General features: G+C 43.7%; 2 protein-coding genes and 1 long non-coding RNA gene across 48 annotated transcripts; all 3 read right to left on the bottom strand.

The window, feature by feature from the left end:
• Positions 1–379: 379 nt before the first annotated feature.
• On the bottom strand, positions 380–7,271 carry LOC127306079 (uncharacterized). 46 transcript variants are annotated; one of them, XR_011747637.1, is made up of 10 exons: positions 6,388–7,260; positions 6,000–6,113; positions 5,805–5,908; positions 5,657–5,735; positions 5,463–5,570; positions 4,275–4,782; positions 2,722–3,927; positions 2,549–2,617; positions 887–2,377; positions 380–785 (listed from the first exon to the last, which is right to left on the bottom strand). XR_011747637.1 is itself a non-coding variant. In XM_071822864.1 (9 exons), the coding sequence occupies exons 5-8, from the start codon at positions 5,479–5,481 to the stop codon at positions 3,923–3,925; spliced, it is 288 nt and encodes a 95-aa protein (XP_071678965.1). In that variant the 5' UTR covers positions 5,482–5,570; positions 5,657–5,735; positions 5,805–5,908; positions 6,000–6,113; positions 6,388–7,257; the 3' UTR covers positions 380–785; positions 887–3,922. The 46 variants fall into 46 exon arrangements, 3 of the variants coding, with proteins under 3 accessions (XP_071678965.1, XP_071678964.1, XP_071678963.1); XR_011747640.1 differs by having other exon boundaries at positions 3,308–3,927; XR_011747635.1 differs by having other exon boundaries at positions 887–1,832; positions 2,283–2,377; positions 2,549–3,927; positions 6,388–7,259.
• Positions 7,272–19,946: 12,675 nt separating this feature from the next.
• LOC139832625 (uncharacterized) lies at positions 19,947–21,263 on the bottom strand. Its single transcript, XM_071822423.1, has one exon. It carries the CDS (start codon positions 21,261–21,263, stop codon positions 19,947–19,949), a length of 1,317 nt encoding a protein of 438 aa, XP_071678524.1.
• Positions 21,264–25,154: 3,891 nt separating this feature from the next.
• Positions 25,155–25,952, bottom strand: LOC127306078 (uncharacterized). The gene is made up of 2 exons (XR_007854382.1): positions 25,575–25,952; positions 25,155–25,467 (listed from the first exon to the last, which is right to left on the bottom strand). It is a non-coding gene; the product is annotated as an uncharacterized lncRNA (long non-coding RNA).
• Between the last annotated feature and the right edge of the window lie 792 nt (positions 25,953–26,744).

Here is a 26,744-nt window from a genome sequence, read left to right as displayed (position 1 = left end):
GATCAGGGGACTAAAGTGCAACAAACAGAAAGAGATAAGGTTTCTTATCCTTGTATCCTATGCGTGGTAGCAGCAGGAATTAATCGATTCGTTCACATCAACTAGATTTAGATGTGCGCCTTGGCGCACGATCCCGTGAAGTTTATGTCAATATACGTTCTATGTAATGGTGATAAAAATTGCATGATTCCGTGAAGCTCATGTCAATTTATATTATGTATAACGACAATCAAAACTAACTGGCTACATGGTAATACATTTCTTATGTTTCACCAAACTATATTTATAGAATGGAATTAGGATAAATCACACAGAACTACAAAAAAAATAGCAAACAGTATACCAAGTAGGTCGGCAATCTCATAAACACATACACAGGTGGAACCATTGCATAGTTTGGGAATTGCAGCAAAAAACAAACATATCAATATACAAATAGATGCAAAATGCTAAGGAGATCAGTGGCCTCATCTCAGTGCCAGCGTGCCACCAACATATAGTAAAAGGCATAAGATCTACACCTTATGCTTTCTTACTATGAAGTTCTGGCCCCGTCTTTTGCACTGACAAACATTATGTCAAAACTTTCTATTAAGCTTACAGAGTAATGGAGGCTACGAAATCATTATTTGAGAAGAACTTATATACAACCAACTATTCATCTTATACACAAGTGGCTTTTGTTACATAAAAGTGGCTTTTATTGTCCTTGCTTTCTCCTTAATCTTTGCTTCATATTTGGTTGCTCCACTGAAGACCAAATTTCCAAAGTGATATTTATTGGCCTGCCAAGTGATAACTGTAGATTATACAAAAGCTTCTAAATTTATATTACCATCTCGTTTCATAGCTCCTGCAGGACCGTATAATGTGTAAAAAAAAATACCTCTTCAAACTCAAACGGAGGTCCCAACTGAAGCATGCCTTAAGACCCAATCCGAAGCGGCGATTCCTAGAGCAACACTCTCCTGACTGATCAGATGATAACAGTCTTGCCATCTCTGCACAAAATGCGAGATGGTATTTAGACTGAACAAAGTAACTTCTCATATAAATGAACTAACACATGAAGATCAAATCCGTGAACACATACCTAGGTCCAGTGATTCGTAACGGAGCATATAAATGTGATGAAACAGTGAAAATCGATGACACAAAGTTAGGCAGCATATATTTCTTAAGCAATTGTTTGTGATTTTCTCCAACTCATCAAGTTAGACAGCAATGAAAACCAAGTTAGTTTTTTTTTTGGTAAATCAAAGAGAAATTCGTAAATCAACAACAAATTTGTTTCTCTAGCTCATCAAGTTAGACACCAAGGAAAATCAAAAGGAAAAAAATCCGAAAATTCTATTTCAGTTAAGATATAAAAACTAACTAATTGGATGAACTCAGATGACTTTTGAGACATCTTAGCTAGTCCCTGGACAGTGAAGCAGAAAAATAATCCTTCCCCTATAGAACACTTACTTTATCTGAAACAAAAGAAAACCGCAATACCACATTGATTTTATGCTTGTTATTTGAGTACTGTATGAAGATGGATTGGAGCAGCACTGAATAGAAATTGGTTTCAGCAATGAATACCAACGGAAGGTTTAGTAAGGAGGTTGGAAAAACTACCTAAGATGTAATTGCAATGCAAACAAAAGTAGTTACTTTGCCATTGCAATCGAGAAATAGCATTGCGCATCTTCAAATTCAGGTTCTGCACCCGCTACCCAAGCTCATCTTCAAATTTAGAATTAAGCTATCCCCTTTTCTCCAGGTCTTTGGTATAAAAACAAGGTGAGCCGAGCCATCTTAAGTGCCGACCTAAGGTCCCCTCCAGGCTGCGATAAAGGGAAGATAGATGGCTAATTATCTACATGATGTGCATGAAGCCAATTAAGACAACCATATTTAGGAGAAAATAAAACCAACTTCTCATTTTTGGTCTTACTGCGTATTCAATGAAAGGGCATTGATAAAGTAAAATCCACTGAGACAAATCACAAGACGTTACAAATATTAAGACCCTTCTAAATTTAGATATAAGATCAAGGGATTCCATGAAGAACGATTAACAATTGACAATTGCAGTTCTAGTCTATATAAATGAGGTCATCTTCTATTTAGCAGCATAATATATATGTCCCGGAAGCTAAGGCTTCATCTGGAATATGACAGGTTATGGCAAATACACAACTTTTGAACCATCCCTTGCCAAAAAAATGGCACACAAATCCTAGACAATAGTCAAAATCTTAACACGATCATGGGCTTAAAATCTGAGACATTACCTGATCTATTTCTCAGAAAATCCCTCGCAAATATATTTCTCCATGAATTACTCACGTAATTTATCACTGGTAGCTTACACAAGCAAGTACCATGACTGAGAGAGTCAATTTATTAAACAGTCAAGTCAAGTAGTTAAGTGCAGCAGTATATTTCACAGGCAACTATGCAAGTCATCTGAAACTTCAGATAATTTCAGGAAAATAAAAATATTTAGAAGGCAATCAAAGCATAAAAATTACGAAAATAAATCATTTTGATGTTATACCTATTGATCTACGACCTCTTCTTTGTCTGACCGTTTGCCACAGTTGCCGCAGCTTTCTATGACATCAACCTTGCCGATAAATGTATAACAAAAAACTGCAATCAGCATAAAATCCCACGATGTATAGTTATAACTATACATTGGAGATTGTTCCCAGTAAGAATAGAAGCTACCTTTTAGCTGAACCAACCTCTTCAAACCCAATCTGAGGAGGCAACTCCTAAAACAGGGCTCTCCCAACAGATAAAACACTACCCTCTTTGATCAACTTGATATTGATTAAATAAATTGTTGCTTTCTATGTGCAGCGAAAAAGAAATTCCGCTAGAGCAGATAACACCGCTCTTGTTTATCAAATGCCTATCTAGCAATGTACCATGTGGAAAAATCAACCATAGGCAAATCCAAATGCAATCAAGCAGAGCATTCCCGAAAAACTTCTTTATTTTGTAATGCGGACAAAAAATTCATCAGGGTATATAACACTATCCTCATCTAGCAATGTTCCTAACTACCAATGTACCATCTGGAACAATAAACTACTATTATGATCAACTTGATATTAACTAAACAACTTCTCCAACAAGAGGATGACCTAGGCGGTGTAGGTTAATGATCCAAGCAGAAAAGGAGGCATCTCTTCCCGTAAAGCACATATAAACGCAACCAATAACAACAGTAGAAAAGTTAAGAAATTTTTTCGAAGTTATCCAACACAAATAGAGATAAAAAAATAGAAAATATTATAACTCATGTTACCTTTTCATGGCTCCATTTGTGAGCACCTGACTCAATTTCATGGTGCAGCAACAAAGCAACACAACAGACTAAATATCAAGAGTAAACAATTAGTGAACAAAAGAGAGATACACGCTTGTTGGGATTACTTAACTAATGTGCCTATATAGTCACATCTCATACGTATTCAAGAGAATCGAGAATCAAAACAGTAACTATTTGCAGCATTCTCTAAAAAAACAGTAATGAAGCTTCTGGAAGCATAATAGACTACATCTGTAATCTCAATAGCAGAAACACCTGCAAGATTAAGATTTACCTAGAAGTCTAGGCTTCCATCCAAACTGACTGAGACAAAATCTTAATAGCATGTCACTTTATTTAGATAACATGTACACATTGATGTAGTTGCACACTTCTGTTAATTCAAACCAAGGTCATTACAGAAACTGTGTGCTATTTTTCAGAGGCCAAATGTGATATTTTGTGTCACCGAGACACATCAGTTCAAACAAAAAAATTCAGACAATAATAACAATGAACTACCTTTCACTTTTACCTCCAGTAGCAAGAAATGAGCCCATTGCTTGTATAATTAAAACCGCTAAACTGACAGTGTTCTTGGCAAAACTTGCATCAACCTGCATGCGTTGAAAAAAATCGCATCTTTATAGATGAAGCATATAAAGAGATTACATATTCAGAATGTACTCAACACTACACACACAACACCAGCAGAAATTTCATTGGAGCTCAAACAAGCTTAGAGCTTCAAATGTCTTATTGGCATGGACCAATAAGTTATATACTTTCATTGACTGGATACAAAAAGGATGAGCATAAATCAGTAGCTTAGAGCTTCCAGGCTAAGTTCCTAGAGTGGTCGGGGTCTTCTCCTTTTCTACACCATCACAAGCACGGCCACGAGCAAGATGAAAGCTTGTGTTTTTAGATCTAGATGCAGCAATGGGGCAGATCGGGATCTTACCTTTGCAGTTGAGCTTGATTCGGATGAAACGAAGTTGTTGAGGAGATCCTCCTTCTTCAGCGTCGCCTCCAGCCTCGGCCGCCGCCTGCCCGTCGCTGTACAGGGTCATCATGGCCTCTGGCCGGCCGCCAAATCCCGATGAAACGGCGCTATGGAGGAGATCCTCCATCTCCAGTGCCGCTTCAGCCTCGGTCGCCATCCATCCATAACTGTACAGGCCCACTGTGGCCTTTGGCCGGCCAATCAATTTCATTGGAGCTCACACAAGCTTAGAGCTTCAAATGATTTATGAGCATACTGAAATTTATATGTACTCAGGTAGAAATAACATGTCTGAAGCATCTAAAAAATATATATATATGCACCAACAAAGAACAAATCCATTATCACTACCTTTTGAATAAAAACATTATTAGTGAAAGGAACCGGACTATAGGCAAATATATTGATGCTAATTAAGCCTCAGTGGTTACCTTGTTATTTGCATTATCAAGAAGCTCGGCAACGGCTGCAAAAATTGCCAAAGCTAACACTAAATATAATATATGAAGAAAAAGTATTGTATGGTATAAAGCTAGTATATATGCAAGCTAATGGGCTACGATCGGGCTAGATATGATTCAGTTTACAGTGATGTAATGGCTAAGCGCAACGGTTTCAGCCGTCAAACAGCAGATATTTCCTTCAAAATCGCCAATTAAAATATGGGCAGTTTCTTTGCGTGTTCTGCTTTCTATATGCAGATTCTTAGTACAACATTCAAAGGACACATTATCGACTTTACCGTAATTCAGTTATTCTAACCATTGTTGCAAGAAGAAATTTATTCTAAATTGTTGTACATTTAAAGTGACACAAAATATTTATTCCAAATTCAGTTTTATCATAATGCTATCACCTTGCAATTAATTACCACTCAGTTATACATTCAAACCGATAAAATTTAACAAGAGGGACAATAATAGAAGCACTTTTGGCTTAGAACAAATCTAAATAAACATTTGGCTTAGAACATGAGTAACATAACAACGGATCAAGCAAAGCATGGGATGCATTATGCAACACCAGGCATGTACATGTCTGATAATGAACCTAAAAAGGAAAAGAAAACACTAAAAAGGTCAATGTTTGAGTAGTTACGGCTCAAGTATCAAATTTATCAGCTATGTTCTTATGTTAACAGTATACCTTCGGTTTGTTCCATCATGCCAGGTGCCTCACCTCACCTTCTCAGTTCTTGTCGTTGTACAACCTCGTTGTACATCCATTGGCAGATGTCTGGTGGCCTGAACCTTGCTGCAAAACCTATCAACATTAAAAATAGAGGAAAATGCTACAGAAGCCTACCAACATGATATATATATATATAGAGAGAGAGGAACCTGTGGGTCGAGAAGTTTTCCTTGAGGTCCATTGCGATGGATCGAGCCGTAAACAACATGTCTGGTGGCCTAAACCTTGCTGCAAAACCTATCAACATTAAAAATGGAGGAAAATGCTACAGAAGGCAACAAACATGAGAGAGCGTACCACCGCAGGCACCTCATGCAGGAGCGCACCAGTGAACAACAAGTAGGGTAGGCCAAGGCGCTTCAAAGCTGCTCCTCCTTGATGGATTAATCTTCTATTGCAGCCTGCTAGGATTTCCATCAAACGCCTTGCAGCCACATGTAAAAATGAATTTGCACAAACAAGAAAAGAGAGAGGAAATGAAGAGAAGGTTACCTGGGGAAGTGGAAGGGAAGCGTGTTGGCTGCTACAAACACATCAGGCGACAAATATTGACTGGTTAAGGAATCAACCGAGCCCACAAAATACCTGGTTAATTCATTATAGATTCTGCAACGAAACCAGAAGGTTTGAAATGAAGTAATCACAACTTGTAGACCAAAACAAACCATGAAATTTTCAACTAAATAAAATGTTAATGGCCCCATATGCAAACCAAAGCCAAGAGTCTGGCACTGTTGCTGCATAATCTAAAGGAGTGACTCAAACTCTTGCATGTATATAGATCAAACCAATCCTAATGAACTAAGGGGAAGAACATTAGCCCTCGAATCTCAGTCACAAATCAAGCAGAAAATAGAAGGAGGGGATTTTGGGTACAAACCTGAACAATCGTTGTGAGCCATGTTGAATATCCCATCGATCCTCTGATCCAAACATACAGAGGGCTTGATTTGGATCATGGCGACGGTGATGGGGACCTCAGCCGCCCGTCGCCGCTCGCTCCCAAGGCCGGCGCGGCTACCGGCAAGCCATGGCGACAAGGGGAGGTGGGGCTCACCGGCGCTGCTCCCAGCCGGGCATGGTGACGAATCGAGGCGGCGCTCGAGCCCAAGGTCGGTGCTGCTACCGGCCGGTGATGGAGACGGCAGGAGGCGGCGCTCGCGCCCAACATACCTTGGGAGCAGCGGCCTCCACCGGCGGCCCTGCTCCGTGCGCCCGAGCCGAATGGAGCCAGCGCTCGAGCCCAAGGTCGGTGCTGCTACCGGCCGGCGATGGAGACGGCGGGAGGCGGCGCTCGTGCCCAACATACCTTGGGGGCTGCGGCCTCCACCGGCGGCCCTGCTCCGCGCGCCCGAGCTGCGCTCCCGCGGAGGGGATTGGGAGGAAGTGGGAGGTGCGCCGCGAGAGAGGAAGGGGGAGGGACGCGGGAGTGGGAGGCGATCTTCCAGTTCATCTCCTCCTGCGGGAGGAGCCGGAGCAGGACCAGCGGCGCCGTGGGGAGGAGAGGCTCGCGTGGTGGCGGCTGGGATGGAGGCGCGAGGGAGAAGAGGAGAAGGCCAGAATGGGTAGGGTTTGGATCGTGGTGGGCACCTTTTCCCCTCTCCTTCCGATTCTTTTCTTTTTCTCCTTTAGCTTAGCCAATCTCGCATCGACACGTGGCCTAAGCGTGGAAGGAGAAGCGAGGCGCTCGCCCAGCCCTTGCGCGCCTGGTGGCATATCGTGGATGGCCTCTCCATGCCCCATGGGGGTGCAACAATTATACCTTTAGATACTACAGGGAAACAAGTAAACAACGCCGCTCCGCTGTAAGTCGTGCCTGAAGCCGGAAGGAGTCCGGTCGATGGTCGTCGGCGCACATGCATCCAGGCCGCGAGGAGCAGCGTCGGAGACGAGGGCCGCCGCGCGTGCTTAGCACGTCTCCGCATCGGCGGCCTCGTTGTCGAAACGAGCGCGTCGCGCGTCGAAGGACGCTGGTACGCGTGCCGGCCGTGGGCCGTCACCGCCACCGCCGTTCATGGATTGGCCGCGCCCGGTACTCATTGCACATGCTGGGGGCGCCGCGCAGGCCGTTCTTCACGTTGCAGGGAGGAGCCGCGCTGAAGAGGCCGTGGCCGCGTCGGGGCTGAGGACCTCCGTCGGGAGCGGCCTGGCCATGCGTCCCGCCGGAGAGTCTGTGCCAATGCCGCCGGGCCGTCGAGCCGTGCTGCTCTTCTTCTCTTCTCCCTTTCTCTTCTGTTCTTTTCTTGGCCTGATGCTCTCGGCAGAGACAAAGTGCTGATAACGTGTTTGAGAATAAAATGATTGAGAGAATCAATTGATTGTATTGATCAAGAAGTTGGGTATTTATATGTTCCCAACAGTTGCATACATATGCGGTTACAATGATTGTGCCTGTTGGAACAGGCATGACGACTTTTGAGAAGAAACAACGTTTGGACAACGCAGTCTAACTGCTAATGGTTAGCCTAATAAGAAAGCTAACTTACTACTTAGCCTAGATGTAAAGCTAACTATTTCTAAGAGGAAGGAATGGCAGTCGGGCCATTTTTCTTCTCGCGGCATTGCCATTTCTTTTGCTAGGATACCCTTTTTTGTTAATGGCAAGTGGGGCTGCATTGCAGATGGAGACGAGAAGCAAAGGTCCATGTAACATGGCAGACGCCATGGGGCGGGGCCTGCTGGAACCCCAACGCGGCAATTGCTTGGCGCGCGCTCCATCATTTTCCTCAAAACGATACCCCCTCATCCCTTTTTTGAGGTTTATTAGGTTTCACCGTAAATTTATATGCTTACAAATTTTATGTCTCAAAAGTTATACCATTGAGCTTATATTCAAATAAACTTTTCAATGGTATTTTTTATAGCATATAACAGCGGAGCCAGAACTTGAAGTATGTTTTGTCATTTTGAATCTGTGATGTCAAATATATGTATTGTAATTTATTTTAAATATTATTTGCATAATTTATATCAACATACAAAGGATTTACCAAAAACATGTGTAGTCAATTGACAACATGGCTCATTATGTGGCTACGCCACTGATAACACATATATTATTAATCACTAGTAGAATGCCCGTGCGTTGCTACGGGTTATTAAATTTTTTCATCGTACAACATGTCGTGCAAGTTTTTCAGCAGCCACATGTAAATATAACGTATTTGATAATTCCCGGTTATATGCATTATATACAATTAAGGCACCACTTTAATATACTCCATCAGTTCCTTTCTATAATGCCTATTGTTTTTTCGCTTTTGTTTCTGAATATAAGAGTAAAGCTATGTTTTTTTTGCAAAGAACCCCTTCCACCGATCTGTCCCCGTCCAGAAAATCTGGGAACGAATCTGTCCCATCCAGAAAATCTGGAAACCAATCTATTCCCGTCCAGAAAATCTGGAAACAAATCTATTCCCGTCCAGAAAATGTGGAAACCAATCTGATTATGGAAAGAATAGCGAGAGAGAGGGAGTACATGACGCGATCTGTTATGGAAACATGATTATTTTCTGAGATCTGATTTCAGTTTCCCATTTTATCTCTAAGGTGGCTAGGGGGTTTTGTGTGAAAAAAATGGCTTGCGCTAATATTCCGTGCCAAAATACAATAGGCACTATAGAAAGGAAGGGAGGAAGTACATTTTGATGCTCCACAAACATCTACTCAATTTAGATTGTCCTTAGGGACTTTTGACCAAACACTTCGGATTTGAACTTAAGGGAAATAGTTTATCCAATATCAGTACGAAATATTCATTTCTAAATAAATTTGCAAGCATAGCTATTTGGTTCCTTTGTAGAAAATATATCGACAAGAATATAGAATTCACATTGGCTCTATAAAATGTATGCTCAGCAGTATCTTATACACCAGCAAAAGAAAATAATGACAACATATTGTAATCGTTGATATGCTCCAGGAGTCTAGTGTGTTCGTCGACAACATATTGTAATCGTTGGAACGCTCCGGGAGTCTAGTGTGTTCGTCTCCTGCGCGCAAACAAATAAGTCTGGGCAAACAACACCAGAACCCTGACAAACCCTCCTGCAACATCGTATGAACCAGATCGCCCAGCTTGCACACCTTCTCGTCGTCATCGTGCATCAGGCCGCAACCTCAGATCCTCAAGCACGTCCCATATATCCAAAAGATATTCTAGTAAGAAGGCCCGACGCCTCTAGAAGGTATAATATGGATACTTTTTTCTCTTTTACATCTCAGACAATCAAAAACAAATGCATACTCCCTCCATTCATAAAAGGATGTTTCAAATTTGGACAAATTTAGATGCATGATGTATAGACAGGGGAAGTACTATTTTTGTGAGGAAAAATGCACATATATTGCATTGCTCATGGACAGAGCCATATCGCTCACCATAAGCTCAAATAGACCAGGCATTACATTGTCCACATGAACGTCTATACAAATTTAAGAAGCAGCCCAACCTTGCCACGACATTTGCTACTCTGTTATTTGAAGTTCTCTTTGCCAACTAAAGGAACAAAAATCAAAGTTTTGACTCAGGAAATACTTGAGTTCTGCCATAGACATGCAAGCACCCGATCAATCAATATCACCACCATTCTTTCTTTTAGACCAGGGAATCAGTTAACAGATCTGAATCCATCAAAAGCTGCTAACTGAGCCCAATTGGCAGCAACTAAAATCTCAGCCTGAAGAGTATTTAGGATGTTCTCCAATCTTCAAGCACCACACGCTGAACCAAATTTCTTCATGTCTTGATGCAAGAGCATCCCTTACCAGCGCACCTAGCATACTCTAGTTGTGCACGTGAGACTTCTTCCATGAAACCGGTAATCATGAAAGCACAAAGTGTCTGTTTCACGAATGGGGAATCCGTCTCGACTGGTTTCACAGGTCATGGCACGACATCAATAGTCAAAGGCACATCAGCGATTGGCTTTCCTGTGCGAGGGAGAGGCAGGTCTGGGCGTATGAGAACCTTCCCATAAAGCAAACCCTTTATGTTGAAATTTAGCATGTAGCAGGCTGCAAAAGAAAGTGAAGGCATCACGCGCTGCAAGCACCAAAGGATAGGCAACCAAAGAGCATTTGATATCTTTGAATCAAGACCTCCTTATTTTCTCCCATCCCCATATTAACAAAAAAAAATGGTTAAATGCGAGGGAAAGGAAGGAGAAAATAAAGAAGTAGCATATCCTTACCTTTCCGTAGTACCGGATGGCCTGGCAACCTCGTTGAGCTCTCTAGATGCACCATCACAAGCGGAATTCGCGGTATTCAGCGATGACCTCGCTCCATCTTGGATCCCCAAAGAAACAGAGCGAATTGTGGGGATGACCAAGCATCACAATGGAGGCAACACCAACAGCATAACGTGGGTGTCCGACGGCACTAAGAAGGATAACATTCTGATGGATTCATTTTGAACCATTAGATGCATTTGTGCCTTCATCATGGAAACACAAGTGAACAACAAACCATACTGCAAATGTAACATTACAAACCACAAAATCTAATAAGAATAAACACTACAGATTTATCTACAAAAAAAATCCTGGGATCACTAAGATGATCGATTAGATCCTAGAATGATTTCACCTAGTCTAACTTATGCTGTTTTGCATAAGTTAGCTCTAGCCATAAACATGTATGCCTAACACTAAAAAAAGAGATGCAATTGACTGTTGGTTTCCTGGAACAAAATCCATTTGCTGAATACTGATTATAAGCTACAGAAGTGATTATAAGCTACAGAAGTATTGGATGCTAAAATAAATAGATGTAAGCAAAAGTTTCCATATCATATACTTACAATTTATGAGGGGGGCATTACACGAAGTGCGCTATCAGTTGCAACATCAGTAAAGGAGGATGATATGTAGTCATTTTGCTAGCATCAGTGGGAATACAAAATCTATGACTCGATTATTACGGAAAGAGCAAGACATGAACATGCCAAACTACTGGCTGCCTGGTTGGAGTTGAATCATTTGCAATGAAACTTTATTCTCATGTACTAATAAAAGTTTGTGTTAATTAAATACGGAGTATTAATTTACTTGGTCCGAGGGCAAGAAAAACTAAGTACACAGATCAAAAGGTCAGAGTGCCAGAAGCTTATCATAATTAAATCTCATCTCCCAAGCAATTGCAGATAAGAAGGTGTTTAAGTACATGGTATGACCAGAAGTAAGAAATAAAAGCCAGTTATGGGTAATCAAGAGTTGTAGCCAAACCTGGGTAACATGATAACTATTCAATTCAAAACTGTTGTTGGAGATTTATCAAACAAATGCCTACTCCCTTATCTTTTCCCTGCCAAATCATTGATGAATAAAAAAATTAAGTAATACATAACTAAGCACAAGAAGATGTAATTCATGAACTGACAGGAGAAAACGGTATGCCTAATGGCATAGAGTCATTAGTTCGATCCAATAAAGACCAGTAATCATAAATCTGAAAAACATTGCACAAATCTAGAACAACAGATTCATAACAGATCATTATCAGACAGGAGGGATGCAACCTCTAGACCATGATTATTAGCATCTTGCATGAGGCATGAATGCAGAAACTAATGTGTGAAAGGCTTGCTAGAGAGGGAGATCAAATTTTTATTAGTGAGAAAGGCTTTTGCTTGTCCTCTGTTCTAGGTGGCATGTCAGCACATGTGCTGAATTTTTTTTAGCAACAATATGTGCCCCTGATGATCTTGTTGTTGGTTTTGGTAGTTTTACTGTGCTATCAATCATTTCACCCCTGGGTCATTGCATCAGCGAGTAAACCTCATGTTTCTTCAATATAAAAATAAAACAGAGAATGTGTTGCCGCTTCAACGCATCAAGAACAAGTTCTTTAAGTCAAAAGTACTTAGTTACTTTGCAAAACACAACAAACACATCCAACCGTTTGAAGGGTTGCATCCAACTTTCCAGAACACATCAGACCATTTTGAATTGTTTCAAGCTCTATAAATGCATGATGACATGGACCTAAAGAAAGCATGAGAACTTGTGTGTATGCATCAGGTTTACTCACTCTAATACTGAACTTGAGACGTAATGGATACACAAGTTTCTATTACTTACTAACCCAGCTACTGACCCAACTGAAGGAAAAGGATACAAGCAGAAGGTTGCAGACGGCGAACTACACCGTGTACCTTGCAAACACCTCCCTGATGCTATGATGTTCCCCTCCAGAACCACCTCCATCACCTGCAAGATCGACCAATCAAACACAAATAGCATGCAGCAGCAGCGTGGAGAGCATAGCAAGGAGCGGAGCAGACCTCTTCCTCCAACTATACCTTTGCACCTTCGCTACCCGATTGACGCCGGGACATACGACATCACACCACTTCCCGTTTCTTCAGCTCTGACCGCTCCTGCTGCTACTTCGCCATTATGTCATCTGGTGAACCCGGATCCCGCACCTCCAAGCCAAGCGTTCTGCCATGCAAGGATGCCGGCGGAGCCAGTTCGCTGCCCCTTTTCACGTGCGCGCCGTCGGCCTACTGGATCAGTTGCTGCCGCCACTCGGACCACAGATCCGTTGCCGACGCTGACGCCACTTGGACCACCGAACCGTTGCCGGCGTCACCAGCACTGGACAGGCCCCCTTTCGCCAGGGAAGTGGTAGTGCGCATCGGCGATGCTTTGAGACCGCGTCGACCCTTCTTCTCGCTGCCATCGTCTTTCTCCTGGCGCGACACCACCGATGGTGAAGATCCAAGCGTCGGAGGTATGGAGGCGGGAGGACGGCTGGGACAAGCCGAGTGAGGGAGATGGAAGCGGCGACGGCAGAACTATGTGCTAGGGTTTCAGGCGAGTAGGTCAGGGGAATTATTTTCCATGGATGGGTCGGGCTCGAGTGTTGCTGGCTCTTTCCGGGGTCAACTATTTTCACTTATCGGTGGCAGAGACTCGTAATTAGCTAAACCAAGAGTACTACAACCTACCAGTACCTTCAGATGCAGATTTGATGGACAAGATGCTCCGAATCTCCTTCATCAAACGCGTTGTACGACCTACGACCAACTCCAATATAATAGTAAAGAAATTAGTGGTAAAGTTAGCGTATGGAAAACTAAGATGCCACTTCCTATAAAACGGAGGGAGTATTACAAGCTGGTGCAATTGCTTGGCATCGCAATTTCGCAAAGACAGTGTCAGTGCCCAACGATAGCGGCTTGTACTTCCTTCCAAAGAGCCTAAGGTAGGTTTTCCCACGCATAGTTGATGTACAACTTTCACCACTAATATACATATTTTAAAATTATATATATTAAAAAAAATATACATGATATTGTTGCATTCGTCTTGCAAATCTCTCCCATTTTGTGTATATTTATACAATAGCACATAGAGTAAGTACAAATCTTAAGTTCTTAACTATCTAGAAAAAAGGAGTAAGGATCCGTGTTACACTCAACAGCGTCTCACTCCTCCTTTTGTTGAACCCTCCGCGTTTCTCCTTTTGTCCAACAACCCCTGTTCCATGTGTCACGCTGCTAATTAATTCCCTCGAAATCATGCCCTCTTCCGACGGCAATTCCACGGGAAAGAAAGGCACGCCTAGGCCTACAAACGACGATAGTTCCACGGGAGCACAACACATTATCCTAGCTGCTCGTCCGGTGCAATTGAGAGCCGATGGCACTCAATCGGCATGTCACATGACCCATTTTTTTAATTTTGAGATTTATAAATCTTTCTGATATTATTTGAGATGTATTTGAGCTAATGGCTTAATCATAAAAAAGGTAAGGAGAAAAAAATGATCCGGCCAGCATGGCCCGATCCAGCTGGCCAGCCATGAGTAGCCATGGTGGGTTGTCTGCCTCTCTTGTTTTTTTTTTGAACCAAATTTTTTCCATGGCCCATGTATCCTTTTCTATTTATTTGTTTTCCCTTTTGCTATTGGGCCGCGTCGACCAGACCAGCCTACTGAGTGGTGAATGACTTTCTCGACCTCCCCACATACACATGCACGGCCACTGAACGGCCATCGCAGCCACTTCTCATGTCCCGGTTCCACTTAATCTCTTTTCTCTTCAACTCCAACATGAAAGTTGTTCAGTATCAAATAAAGATCTCATTCTCGAAATTTATTTTCCACATAGGTGCCATAATTCCCAAAATCAAACTCGTGAATCGAATGTCACTCGTGGGCATTCATCTCCGGATCTCTCTCCTTGGGGTGTATTTAGTCGAACTAAGCGCATCACTTCGAGCCTACTATCCTCAGTGTAAAATAGCATATATTTGTAAAACATAAAATAACATGCAAGTTGTAAAACTGGGATAAATATGATGAGAGGGCATGCCTTCGTTGTTGTCAAAAAACCCTCCTTCGTAGTCTTGATTCGACCCGTTCCCGTCACTCCCTACTCGTCATAACGATGAACCACAATAACTACCGATTTCGAATAAACACCAATAAAATCCAAATAGAAAGATCCAAATAAATAACATGTGTCGATGGTGCGGCATAAATAGTACAAGAACGAGGCTGGAATGACTCGTACGGGATTTGGGTTAACTAGAGTACAACGCATGGTGATCGCTCTATATCGGGTAACGAAATATTTTAGAAAACATATTAAGCGAATCGTGCATAGATAGCATAGATTTGAAATGCAATGTGCAAACAAACTACATGCTACTAGTCATACTCATACGTAGATAAATGACCCAGATTGAAATAAATTGCACATGCGATGGGAGCAATATCTAAAATCCAACAGGCATAAATTAACCAAGTAAGGTGAATGTTGATAAATAGCATGGCATAAGTGTAGCAGCTAACAGCGATATGCTGAGCAACAAAAGAATTACTTGTTGAATTAACCTACCCGGTAAGTAACAAGCAACAGTATAATTGATAGTAAGTAGAGTGAGCATACTGTACCAATTAAGCTTTACAAACACAACTTGATATGATCTACTGATAATAATCAAACTAGCTAATTAGCACTAGATACGACACACGGGAAAGACAGTAATTAAATCTAGCAATTACACAATAGCTAAGCATGTGTAGAGAAGTGCAAAACAATACAGAGAAATCCTCATTCTACTGAATAAAACTATAGCTAAGCAGTTGTAATTGATTTGCAATTACTAACTAGCATATGCAAGCCGGCAGATGGCGATGCACCGAGTTCAACTTAGACAAGCAAAGCTAGCAGCACTACACGCACGGGTAGGCTAGCTCATTGTGATACAACGAGTTGACCTCACTTTTCAAGAAATAGATTGTTAAACGTCGGGTATAAATATCACTAACAGCACTACCGGTTTACTGGAGACACATGAAACGTTTCCTAGATTGGGCTCAAGATCAGATAACGTGTTCTTGGCGGCCTAACCTGACCATGCCACCAGATGGCATTCGGTTCACCGGTGACTCGACAAACTGTAAAATTAAGGCTGGAAACCATGTCTAGGAGGTAGGCATATAGATGTGTAGCGCGTGTGTGTAAGGATTTCTGCTGGTTCTCACCGAGCTCGTCGCAGTCCGTGGTTGAAGTCGGTGGCCAGAGTTGACGTTGGTGCCGAGGGTGACGCCGGTGAGCAGAGATTCGTCCTTCTGGTTTCGTGGATGAACTCCCCTCGTCCCGGTGATCCTCCTGGCGCAGCAGCTCCGCCTCTAGTGCACTGAATCGCCGGGAACGTGAGCGGCGTTCGGCGGCGGCGTCGCAGGTCTCGGCAAGATTGGATCGATCTAAACCCTAGGGCTTTTGGGTGGCGGCGTGGGGTGGAAAAGAAGAGCCAGGGGCGCAGGCCTGAGGCTTTATAGGCAGCTGGGAGAGGCGGTATCGTACCGGGAGAATCGGAAAGATTGTTCCCACGTCACGGCGCTATACGTGTTGTACACGGACTCCCGGCGCGCGAGAACGAGCAAGCGCCTGTTTACTCGGCTGGGTTGAGGGGCTAGTTGGCTGGTGCGGGGCGTGTCGCTCGAACGATAAGGGAAAAAAAAGACCAGGCTAAGGATCGATAGGTGCAGCTTGTACTGATTACCTAGCTCGGAACAGAAGAGAGAAGGGTCAGGGTACAGAATACTGCGATGTGCGTACGTAGGGAATAGGGAAGGACAACACGTCGTGCTAGTGCAGCCAAGTATGGCATGCATGCACGTACAAGTGCTTGGCCAAAGAATCAACTCCAATGTGATTTTATTTTGTAAACAATCAGATAAGAGCGAATTGGCAAATTAACCACAGAAAACCAATTCGACAGAATCAAATTTAAGAACTCCAAATAAAATACTCCTTTATTTTATTTCGATGCAGCATCCGGTATATATAAAAAAAAAACCAGCTCATAAAAAAAATCCGGATGTTACAATTCTACCCCCCTTACAAGGAATCTCGACCCCGAGATTCGACCTAAGAGAAAAGATTTGGAAACTCCTCCCGGAGGGCATCTTTCCGCTCCCATGTCGCTTCTTCCTCACTGTGGTTGCTCCATTGAACTTTGCAGAACTTGATCACATTCCTCCTAGTTGTCCTCAATTGTTCATCAAGAATTTTAACGGGGTACTCTTCATAAGTCAAGTCATCTTGAACTTCTATGGAATCCAGCGAGGTTTTCCGAGCCTCTTCTTCCGGCTTATAAAAACATTTCTTTAGCGGGGACACGTGAAACACATTATGCACTTTCGATAGCTTCTCGGGTAGTGCTAACTCATAAGCAACCTCGCCACGCCGGGCGGTGATCGTGAACGGTCCAATGTATCGAGGTGCCAACTTTCCCTTTAGTCCAAAACGTCGCATCCCGCGAAGTGGAGATACTTTCAAGTACACCTCGTCACCCTTCTCAAATGATAACTCGTGACGGCGTCTATCCGCATATACCTTCTGCCTAGATTGGGCGGCCCGTAGCCTTTCCCGAATCATCTTTACCTGCTTATCTGCCTCCTCTAGAGTATCGGGTCCAAATACTTGTTTCTCTCCCACCTCATGCCAGTTAAGTGGGGTGCAGCACTTCCGTCCATACAAAGCTTCAAATGGGGACATTTGTAGGCTCGCTTGAAAACTATTGTTGTAAGAGAATTCTGCATACGGCAAACTCTTGTCCCATGTGCGCTGACAGGTTAGAGCACATGCCCGAAGCATGTCTTCCAAAATCTGGTTCACTCGCTCAGTTTGTCCATCAGTCTGCGGATGGTAGGCGGTACTAAAATTCAACTGCGTGCCCAAGACTTCGTGTATCTTCTTCCAAAACCTCGAGGTAAATTGAGTACCTCGATCAGACACAATCTTTTTGGGGACTCCATGTAGGCAAACAATTCTGGCCATGTATAATTCGGCCAATTTCTCCCCCTTAAAAGTGGTCTTCACCGGAATAAAGTGAGCTGACTTGGTTAATCTATCCACGATGACCCAGATAGAATCATATCCTGCTGTCGTCCTCGGGCGTCCTGTAATGAAGTCCATCCCGATTTCTTCCCATTTCCACTCAGGAACTTTGAGTGGTTGAAGCAGCCCCGCAGGCTTCTGATGCTCTGCCTTGACTCTACGGCATACATCACACCTAGATACATACTCTGCAATCTCTCGCTTCATGCTAGACCACCAGAAACTATCTCGGAGATCGTGATACATCTTTGTGCTTCCCGGGTGTATGGAATATGATGTGTCATGTGCCTCTTTCATGATTGCATCCTTGAGTTCCTTTTGGTCTGGTACCAACAAGCGATCTCGAAACCAAATGCTTCCACTTTCATCCTGCTTGTATTCAGGCGCTTCTCCTGACTTGATTTTTGCTCGAATCTCTTCGATCCCGTGTTATTTTTCTGGGCTTCTCTAACTTGATCCTCTAAAGTGAACTTGACTTCTAATACCTCCTCGTTTTCAGCGAGACTCACATTCAAGTTCAACTTTCTAAACTCTTCATGCAATTCTGGCTGAGCTTCTTGAATCATGAGGTTATTGCAATAAACCTTTCTGCTCAACGCATCAGCCACGACATTAGCTTTACCAGGGTGGTAATTTACGCCAATATTGTAGTCTTTAATCAACTCCAGCCATCTCCTTTGCCTCAGATTCAAGTCCGGTTGAGTGAAAATATATTTCAAACTCTTATGATCCGTATATATTTCACAACGATTGCCAATAAGGTAGTGCCTCCATATCTTTAAGGCATGAACTACGGCAGCCAACTCTAAGTCGTGGGTAGGATAGTTCACTTCATGAGGGCGTAATTGTCTCGATGCATAGGCCACAACCTTGCCTTGTTGCATGAGCACACAACCCAATCCTTGTTTAGAAGCGTCACAATAAACTTCAAAATCCTTCCGAATATCCGGCAGTATTAGCACCGGAGCCGATGTCAATCTCCTCTTGAGTTCTTGAAAACTCGTTTCACATGCTGGTGTCCACTCAAACTTTTTATCTTTCTTGATCAGTTGTGTCATCGGTCTTGCAATCCGCGAGAAATCCTCTATGAATCGACGGTAATATCCTGCAAGACCAAGGAAACTGCGTATCTCTGACACATTTTTCGGTTGTTTCCAACTAAGTACTGATTCCACTTTAGCTGGATCCACTGCTACTCCTTCCGCCGAGATGACATGACCAAGGAAATCCACTTGCTTCAGCCAAAACTCACACTTGCTGAACTTGGCATAAAGTTGATGTTCTCTAAGCCTTTCCAGAACAATCCGAAGGTTCTTTTCATGATCCTCCTCATTACGAGAGTAAATCAACACATCATCAATGAACACTACGACAAACTTATCCAAGCAATTCATGAACACTTTATTCATGAGATTCATGAAGTAGGCCGGTGCATTCGTGAGTCCAAAGGACATCACCAGAAATTCGTAGAGACCATACCGAGTGACAAAGGCTATCTTAGGTATGTCTTCGGGTCGGATCTTCAACTGATGGTATCCCGACCTGAGGTCTATCTTAGAGAAGACAGAAGCTCCCTTCAATTGATCAAACAGATCATCAATCCTAGGCAAAGGGTATTTATTCTTGATGGTCACTTCGTTTAGGGCACGGTAATCGACGCACATTCGCATGGTACCATCTTTCTTCTTAACAAACAACACCGGTGCTCCCCAAGGCGAGGTGCTCGGTCTAACATATACCTTCTCTAAAAGCTCCTCGATTTGCTTCTTCATTTCAGCTAGTTCATTTGCCGGCATCCTATATGGTCTCTTGGCAATAGGAGCAGTGCCCGGGACTAACTCGATGGCAAACTCTATCTCACGGTCTGGTGGCAGACCGGGTAATTCATCCGGGAAAACATCTGGGTATTCCTTAACCACTCTAACATCTGAGACAACCATCTCCTTCAAGCTGTTCAGAATACTTTCCGCTGCGGTATGAGGTGCTGACTTGGGTTGGTAATCCACCACAGTTCCATTCTTACTAGTCAGCGATACTGCTCCAAGGCCACAGTCTATCATAGCTTTGTGTTTTACTAATCAGTTCATGCCCAGAATAACATCTAACCCTTTAGAGTCTAACACTATGAGGTCTGCTAGAAACTCTACCCCTTCGATCGTTATGATCACCTTAGGACATTTTAAACCCGTAGTAAGAATTCCCCCAGGTGATTGTACTGCCATCTCCCGACTCATACCCTCAGTTTTCAAATGATGTTTTTCAACAAATTTCTTGGAAACGAATGAATGGGAAGCTCCAGAATCAGAAAGTACTGAACCATAACATGAGTTGACTGGAAACATACCAAGGACAACATCTGAAGCTTCATGCGCCTGTTCCGCCGTGACATGGTTGACTTGGCCACGTCCTTGCTGTCCTGAGGCATGATGTGCGCCTCCCGGGGTAGGTAGTACGCCTCTTCCACGTCCCGCTGCTGGTGTCTTGGCGGCGGACCCTAAGTTGAACTTCACTGGCATCGCCCCGGTGTTCTTCTTGCCCGGGCATGCAACAACAAAGTGACCCTCTTCGCCATAGTTGTAGCATGTCTTCCCAGCGGTGTTGGCATGGTTCCTTCCGACTTCAGCTCTCGGAGTATGATAGGCACCATACGAAGCATTGTGATTAGGCTTCGTTGGCTTTGCACCTGATCCACGGTATCCTGGGTTGTTATTGCTCTTCTGGCGTGAGCTCCCTGCCCCATACTGACTCTGCGGTGCCTTGCGCTTGCGGTGTTCATCAAGTTCGTTCTTTGAATTCTCCTGAAGAATAGCCTTGTTAACCAAACTCTGGAAGTTGGCAAAATCATGAGACACCAACCTATCCTTCAGACCTAGGTTCAGGCCCCTCAGAAACTTAGAAATCTTATCTGCCTCAGTGGAAATATCCGCCCTTCCATAGCGAGATAACTGGGTGAAACGGTCCCAGTACTCAGAGACTGTCATCTTCCCCTGAACCAGAGCTCGAAATTCATCCCTCTTCAGTTCCATAAGACCAGCTGGAATGTGTGCAGTGCGAAATGATTCAGCAAACTCATTCCATGTGATCCCCTCGGCATCATCATGCGCCTCACAATAGTTCTCCCACCAATCCGCGGCCACACCCTGGAGTTGGTGCGCAGCATACTTCACACGGTCTTGAGCGTTAACACTCACCGGGTTGAGCTTCCGGCGAATATCCTTCAGCCAATCATCTGCCTCAATAGGGTCTGCTGATCCCGCAAAGGTGGGTGGCTTTGTCCTCATGAACTTTGCAAGCTTGGACTGCGGTGGAGGAGGATTCTGATTCTGGTTTTGGTTCTGATTCTGATTCGCCAGAGTGGCGGCCATCTGCTGCAGTAGCTGTGTCTGCATCAGCATCACTTGCGCAATGTTAACCGGTGGCGATGGTGGCGGCTACTCTGGTCCCTCATTCTCGGTGTCAGTGTCCGTGTCGTGAACTTCACCCTCGACGAAGTCCTCCTGAAACGCTGGCGCGCGACCACGTCCGCGTCCTCCGCGACCACGACCCCGATTTGCATTCATCCTGTGTCGTTGTTCCAAGTTAGGATAGATAAGAGGGAAAAGGAAACTAACCCATAACCAAATCTGTAACCAAACATGGAATATCCAAATAAACTTCAATCAAATTACTTTGTAAAACATGGTTTAGTATGACTACATGAAATAACCAAACAGATGTAGTCAATACTCAAGCAAAATCCCCTAACATACGTAGTACATATCTAAAAGGATTCTATTCAACTCATCCTATATGGTTCGTCTTCTCTCGACTGGGTATTGAAGTATGAAGTATTTGATATATGACTCTTGAATCCATGCGTTCTTGAGATGGCTTTCGTCTAGATAGGATATTGTATACAAAAGAAGTGGTTAGGGAAGAATTTTAAGAACAAATGGTGAACAAGGTAAGACAAGGAATAACAATAGTCAGGAATTAGACTACGAGGACTTTCATAATTAAATAATTGTTTTTCTTCAAATTGTTATAAAAGTTTTTCCATTCTAACCAAGGCCACGTGACTAGGTCGACGTCGGCTCTGATAGCACTTCTGTGAGAACCGGAACTTAACATTCCGACCCCCCTGTGTTACTCGTCAATCCAGGATTAACTTGACGACACAGCGAAATAAATATCATTGCAGAACGTGCAAAAAGTACTTATTACAAAGTTTGAGCCACAAAGTGAAATGTCTTGTGACATTTATTACAACCAGAAAACACAGCGGATAATAAAATGCGAAGTAACTCCATCTCAGCCACAGGCAGTCGATGTAGTCCACGAGGCCTCACTCCTCAGTGTCGTCGTAGTCGCCATAGTCTTCACCATCTTCATAGTACTCTGAATATCAACAAAAGTTTTGCCATGAGTACATTTCGTACTCAACATGCCCCCTCGTGCAAACCTACTAAATCTACATGAGGCTTCAAAGAAAGGCTATATGGTTCTTTTGCAGAAAAGCCAGTTTTATTTGCAATACAACACTAGATTTGATAAAAGCAGTTTTAGACGAAAACATGTTTTATATTCAGTGTAATATTTCTCATCAGTGTGACTGTCCATGACAACTCACATATATAATGGGATTCAGATTCCAAGGAAAAGATGGAGGCAAAGAGGGAAATAGCAAAACAGGTTCCTGTATGTCAAGAAGGATTCATGTGTCGTCCATGACCGTGGACACGACTATTCGAATAGGTTTAACTCTGCAGAGGTGGTACACTTTCACCACATGTCACAATCTCGCCTTGTTGCAACCAGCCGTCGCTAGCATAGCAATAGGGAGTTTGTGACGAGGTCTTTTAGCTAGATCCCCCAAAGATGTGACATGCCCACCGGGTATGGCGCACGGAACTGAGAGTACGTCCCCAAACCGGTCCCCCCATCTGTGCCGAAGGTTCCCCCGTAGGCAGACACCTCATCAGCGGTACGGCGACATCGACACCTAAGACTGACTAACATACTCAACCAAGCCAGTGCCCATATAGCATGTGGTTGTATGGTTGTCACAATCTTCAAATCCAAGACTTGTTAGGATCCTTATGCGGCACGAACGACGGATTGCCCCCTCCAACAAATGAAGGGCAGCCAATCGCTCCTTCAACAACTGATCCAGCTGTCGCCCGCGCCATGTTTAGATGGTAAGTTTCACCCAGAGTAGCATAGAGTAGAGGAAACAACAATGGCTAACTAGCCCAGCTCAACGAGCTCAACAACTTTCAAAGGGGTATTTTGACCCGTAGGTCGATCAATTGCTCCGAAGAGGCAACATGAAGTTTCCTAATGAGTATTTAGCATGGCTAAGCATTCTACTCTATCAGGATTATATATAATCACTACTCAGGGTATCAAGTAAAAGGCGACAAGCAGATCAAGTTGGTGTGTCAATCGACACGCTAGCTACTGGAATAAAATAGCATATATTTGTAAAACATAAAATAACATGCAAGTTGTAAAACTGGGATAAATATGATGAGAGGGCATGCCTTCGTTGTTGTCGAAAAACCCTCCTTCGTAGTCTTGATTCGACCCGTTCCCGTCACTCCCTACTCGTCATAACGATGAACCACAATAAATACCGATTTCGAATAAACACCACTAAAATCCAAATAGAAAGATCCAAATAAATAACATGTGTCGATGGTGCGGCATAAATAGTACAAGAACGAGGCTGGAATGACTCGTACAGGATTTGGGTTAACTAGAGTACAACGCATGATGATCGCTCTATATCGGGTAACGAAATATTTTAGAAAACATATTAAGCGAATCGTGCATAGATAGCATAGATTTGAAATGCAATGTGCAAACAAACTACATGCTACTAGTCATACTCATACGTAGATAAATGACCCATATTGAAATAAATTGCACATGCGATGGGAGCAATATCTAAAATCCAACAGGCATAAATTAACCAAGTAAGGTGAATGTTGATAAATAGCATGGCATAAGTGTAGCAGCTAACAGCGATATGCTGAGCAACAAAAGAATTACTTGTTGAATTAACCTACCCGGTAAGAGTATAATTGATAGTAAGTAGAGTGAGCATACTGTACCAATTAAGCTTTACAAACACAACTTAATATGATCTACTGATAATAATCAAACTAGCTAATTAGCACTAGATACGACACACGGGAAAGACAGTAATTAAATCTAGCAATTACACAATAGCTAAGCATGTGTAGAGAAGTGCAAAACAATACAGAGAAATCCTCTAATTCTACTGAATAAAACTATAGGTAGGCAGTTGTAATTGATTTGCAATTACTAACTAGCATATGCAAGCCGGCAGATGGCGATGCGCCGAGTTCAACTTAGACAAGCAAAGCTAGCAGCACTACACGCACGGGTAGGCTAGCTCATTGCGATACAACGAGTTGACCTCACTTTTCAAGAAATAGATTGTTAAACGTCGGGTATCTATACCTAATAATAAAGGAGCTAAGGTTTCTGCCAAAATTTTCGTCAACGTTTTTTTTGGACCGTTTTGCCCTCCCACCAAACCACATAATACATCAAATTACCATGTACCGATTCGTTTTCCTTTTCTTCTTTTCTTCCTCCAGCCGAGAGCAGAGAAGTAGAGAACTGCTCTGCCTGAACCGCGCGCATCGCCTGCTGGTGCTCCTTCTGCGCGCCTCCCGCCTTCGGATAGCCCCCCACCGTCCGCAAGCCTCCCGCCACCAGAGACACTCCGTCCAGGCCCCCGCCGCTAGCGCCCTTTCTGCGCGCCTCCCGCCGCCGGTTGGTCCCTCGCCGACCACCAGAGCGGAGAATGCGCAGACCATGAAACGGGACACACATCTCTTGCACCAGACAGGTACACACAAATTCGTTGGCGGCGGGCTCATCTCTGCGCGCGACGAGGTGGAGCGGAGGTCGACTGCAGTTTCGGGAGGGAAGCCAAGGTTTGGTGCGAGCTTCGTGCGGCGGCCATGGCGTGGCCAGAGCTCGTGCAGGGAGGCGAGGCCGCGAAGGAGGGCGGCGTGCGGCTGCCGAGGGAGCGCCCCACGGGAGGAAGGACGAAGGAAGAGAGACGTCACGGAAAACGCCAGATCGGGGAAGGAGAAATGCCAGTCGGAGATTGGAATCGAGGTGATGGCGTCGGTCAACGGAAGAAGATGGAGTAGCCAGGTAAAAGTAGCGATATTCCTCATTGCCGGTTAATAAAAATAAATCCTAGATGTAAATTCATTTGGATTCATATATTAATAACATCTATATAAAGGTGACGCGTGCATCAATGAACTCTTATAAGTGATTATATATATTCGACATTAATAGGAGAAACATGACAAACATCAACGATGATCACCAAGAGGAGAGGTGAGTATTTGTTTCTCCCGGTGCAACGCACGGGCACTCTTGAGCATAATATAATACATCAATTGTCATGTACCGGTTCGCTGATTCTTTTTCTATCGCTGAGCTATTCCTCCCTCCTGAGCCGCGCTGGCCGTTCTTCCTCGAGAGGCCCGTAGATGCATCAATCAATGGGCCGCAAGGCATGTTCATCCCGTCTAATCCAAATGGCCCCGTCCAAATACTGCATTAGCCCTGACATGCCAAAATATTTTGTGTTTAATAGTCCCACCTCGCTCTATCATAACGAAATCGGCCAGTTTATATACATCAACTTTCCTCAAATCAACAAGCCGCCTCACCAAGATTGGATTAAGAAGGAAATTAAGGCAATGAGCGATCGCGGAAGCAAAGGACGGCGAGAGATGGAAAATTATAGAAACAAAATCAGAGCGGAGCACGAGGGAGCGCGGGGGGATGAGGTCCAGGTCGGGGACGGAACTGCGGCTTGGATGGAGTAGCTGGAAGGGGGGTGGCGACGCCCGGCTGCTCGGAGAAGCAGAGAAGGACGGATGTGGTGGTGGCCGGAAAGCGCTCTCCTTGAGAAGGAAGGATTGAGGAAGGAGCGGATGTGCTGGACTTGATCGCGTTTACAGTTTGGAGGCAGGGGTGTGTTTATTAAACAGACACGGGAATGCGAATGTGTGATCGTGGTCTGACTTGGGGAATGCGAATGTGTGATCGTGGTCTGACTTGGGCCGAAGGAGGTGCTGGTGGCCAGCCAAGGGGCTTGACGCAGGCGTCTTATCTGTTTCTTGACGCTGGCTCTCTATTTTTGAATTGTTCTGCTGGTTTGAACTGTTTTCAAAATACAATTTTTGGAACAAATTCAAAATAAAAAATAAAAAACCTTCAAATTCAATTTCCGACAAATTCAAAATTCGAACAAAATTAAAAATTTGAGCGAAATTCAAAATCTAAACAAATTTGAATGTTTTTAGATTTTTTTAAAATCCAAATAGTGTTTAGTATGAACATTTTGAAAATATAGACAATTTTTGAAAATGACTTTTTTTTCCAAAATTTCTACTTTTAAAAATCTAAACATTTTAAACAAAAATCAAAACGAAAAGGCGGAAGAAACGAAAGAAACAAATACCGGACCACGAACAAAATCGGATCACACCAGAGAAAAAATCGTACGCACGGAAACAATAAAGCCCCTAAGTGCGCCTAGCCCAAGCGCTCGCGACGTTGTGCGGCGCGGCGTATAGGTTTTTAACTCTCGGATGGGCCGGTTCAAGGCCATTTGTTACCAACAAAGCATGGGAAGGCCAATAGTAGTGGAGCTGGTGGTGGCGTGGCGAGCGACGACCGAGACGATGGAGCCGAGGAAGAGAGGAACAAGAGGAATCACGTGACGTGTGGCACATCGGGAGGAACTGGGCGGTATCGCATAGCTCAAACTGGCGCCATGGAGCGGTAGGGTGGCAGTGGGAGGAGGGATATGGCGAGAGAGGGGAGGTTGGGCT

This window comes from Lolium perenne, chromosome 6, assembly GCF_019359855.2.
Source record: "Lolium perenne isolate Kyuss_39 chromosome 6, Kyuss_2.0, whole genome shotgun sequence".
Taxonomy (NCBI): domain Eukaryota; kingdom Viridiplantae; phylum Streptophyta; class Magnoliopsida; order Poales; family Poaceae; genus Lolium; species Lolium perenne.
Note: the sequence above shows the minus strand (reverse complement) of the source record. Positions and strands in the feature narration are given on the sequence as shown.

What these genes read in the sequence shown, in the direction of transcription:
- LOC139832625 (XM_071822423.1), bottom strand. Translation starts at nt 21,263, where the DNA reads ATGCTGATGCAGACACAGCTACTGCAGCAGATGGCCGCCACTCTGGCG.
- LOC127306079 (XM_071822863.1), bottom strand. An exon ending in TTGATAATGCAAATAACAAG is followed by an intron (nt 4,504 to 4,747) that starts GTAACCACTGAG and finishes GGCCGGCCAAAG; the next exon opens with GCCACAGTGGGCCTGTACAG. An exon ending in AATCAAGCTCAACTGCAAAG is followed by an intron (nt 4,188 to 4,274) that starts GTAAGATCCCGA and finishes GTGATGGTGTAG; the next exon opens with AAAAGGAGAAGACCCCGACC.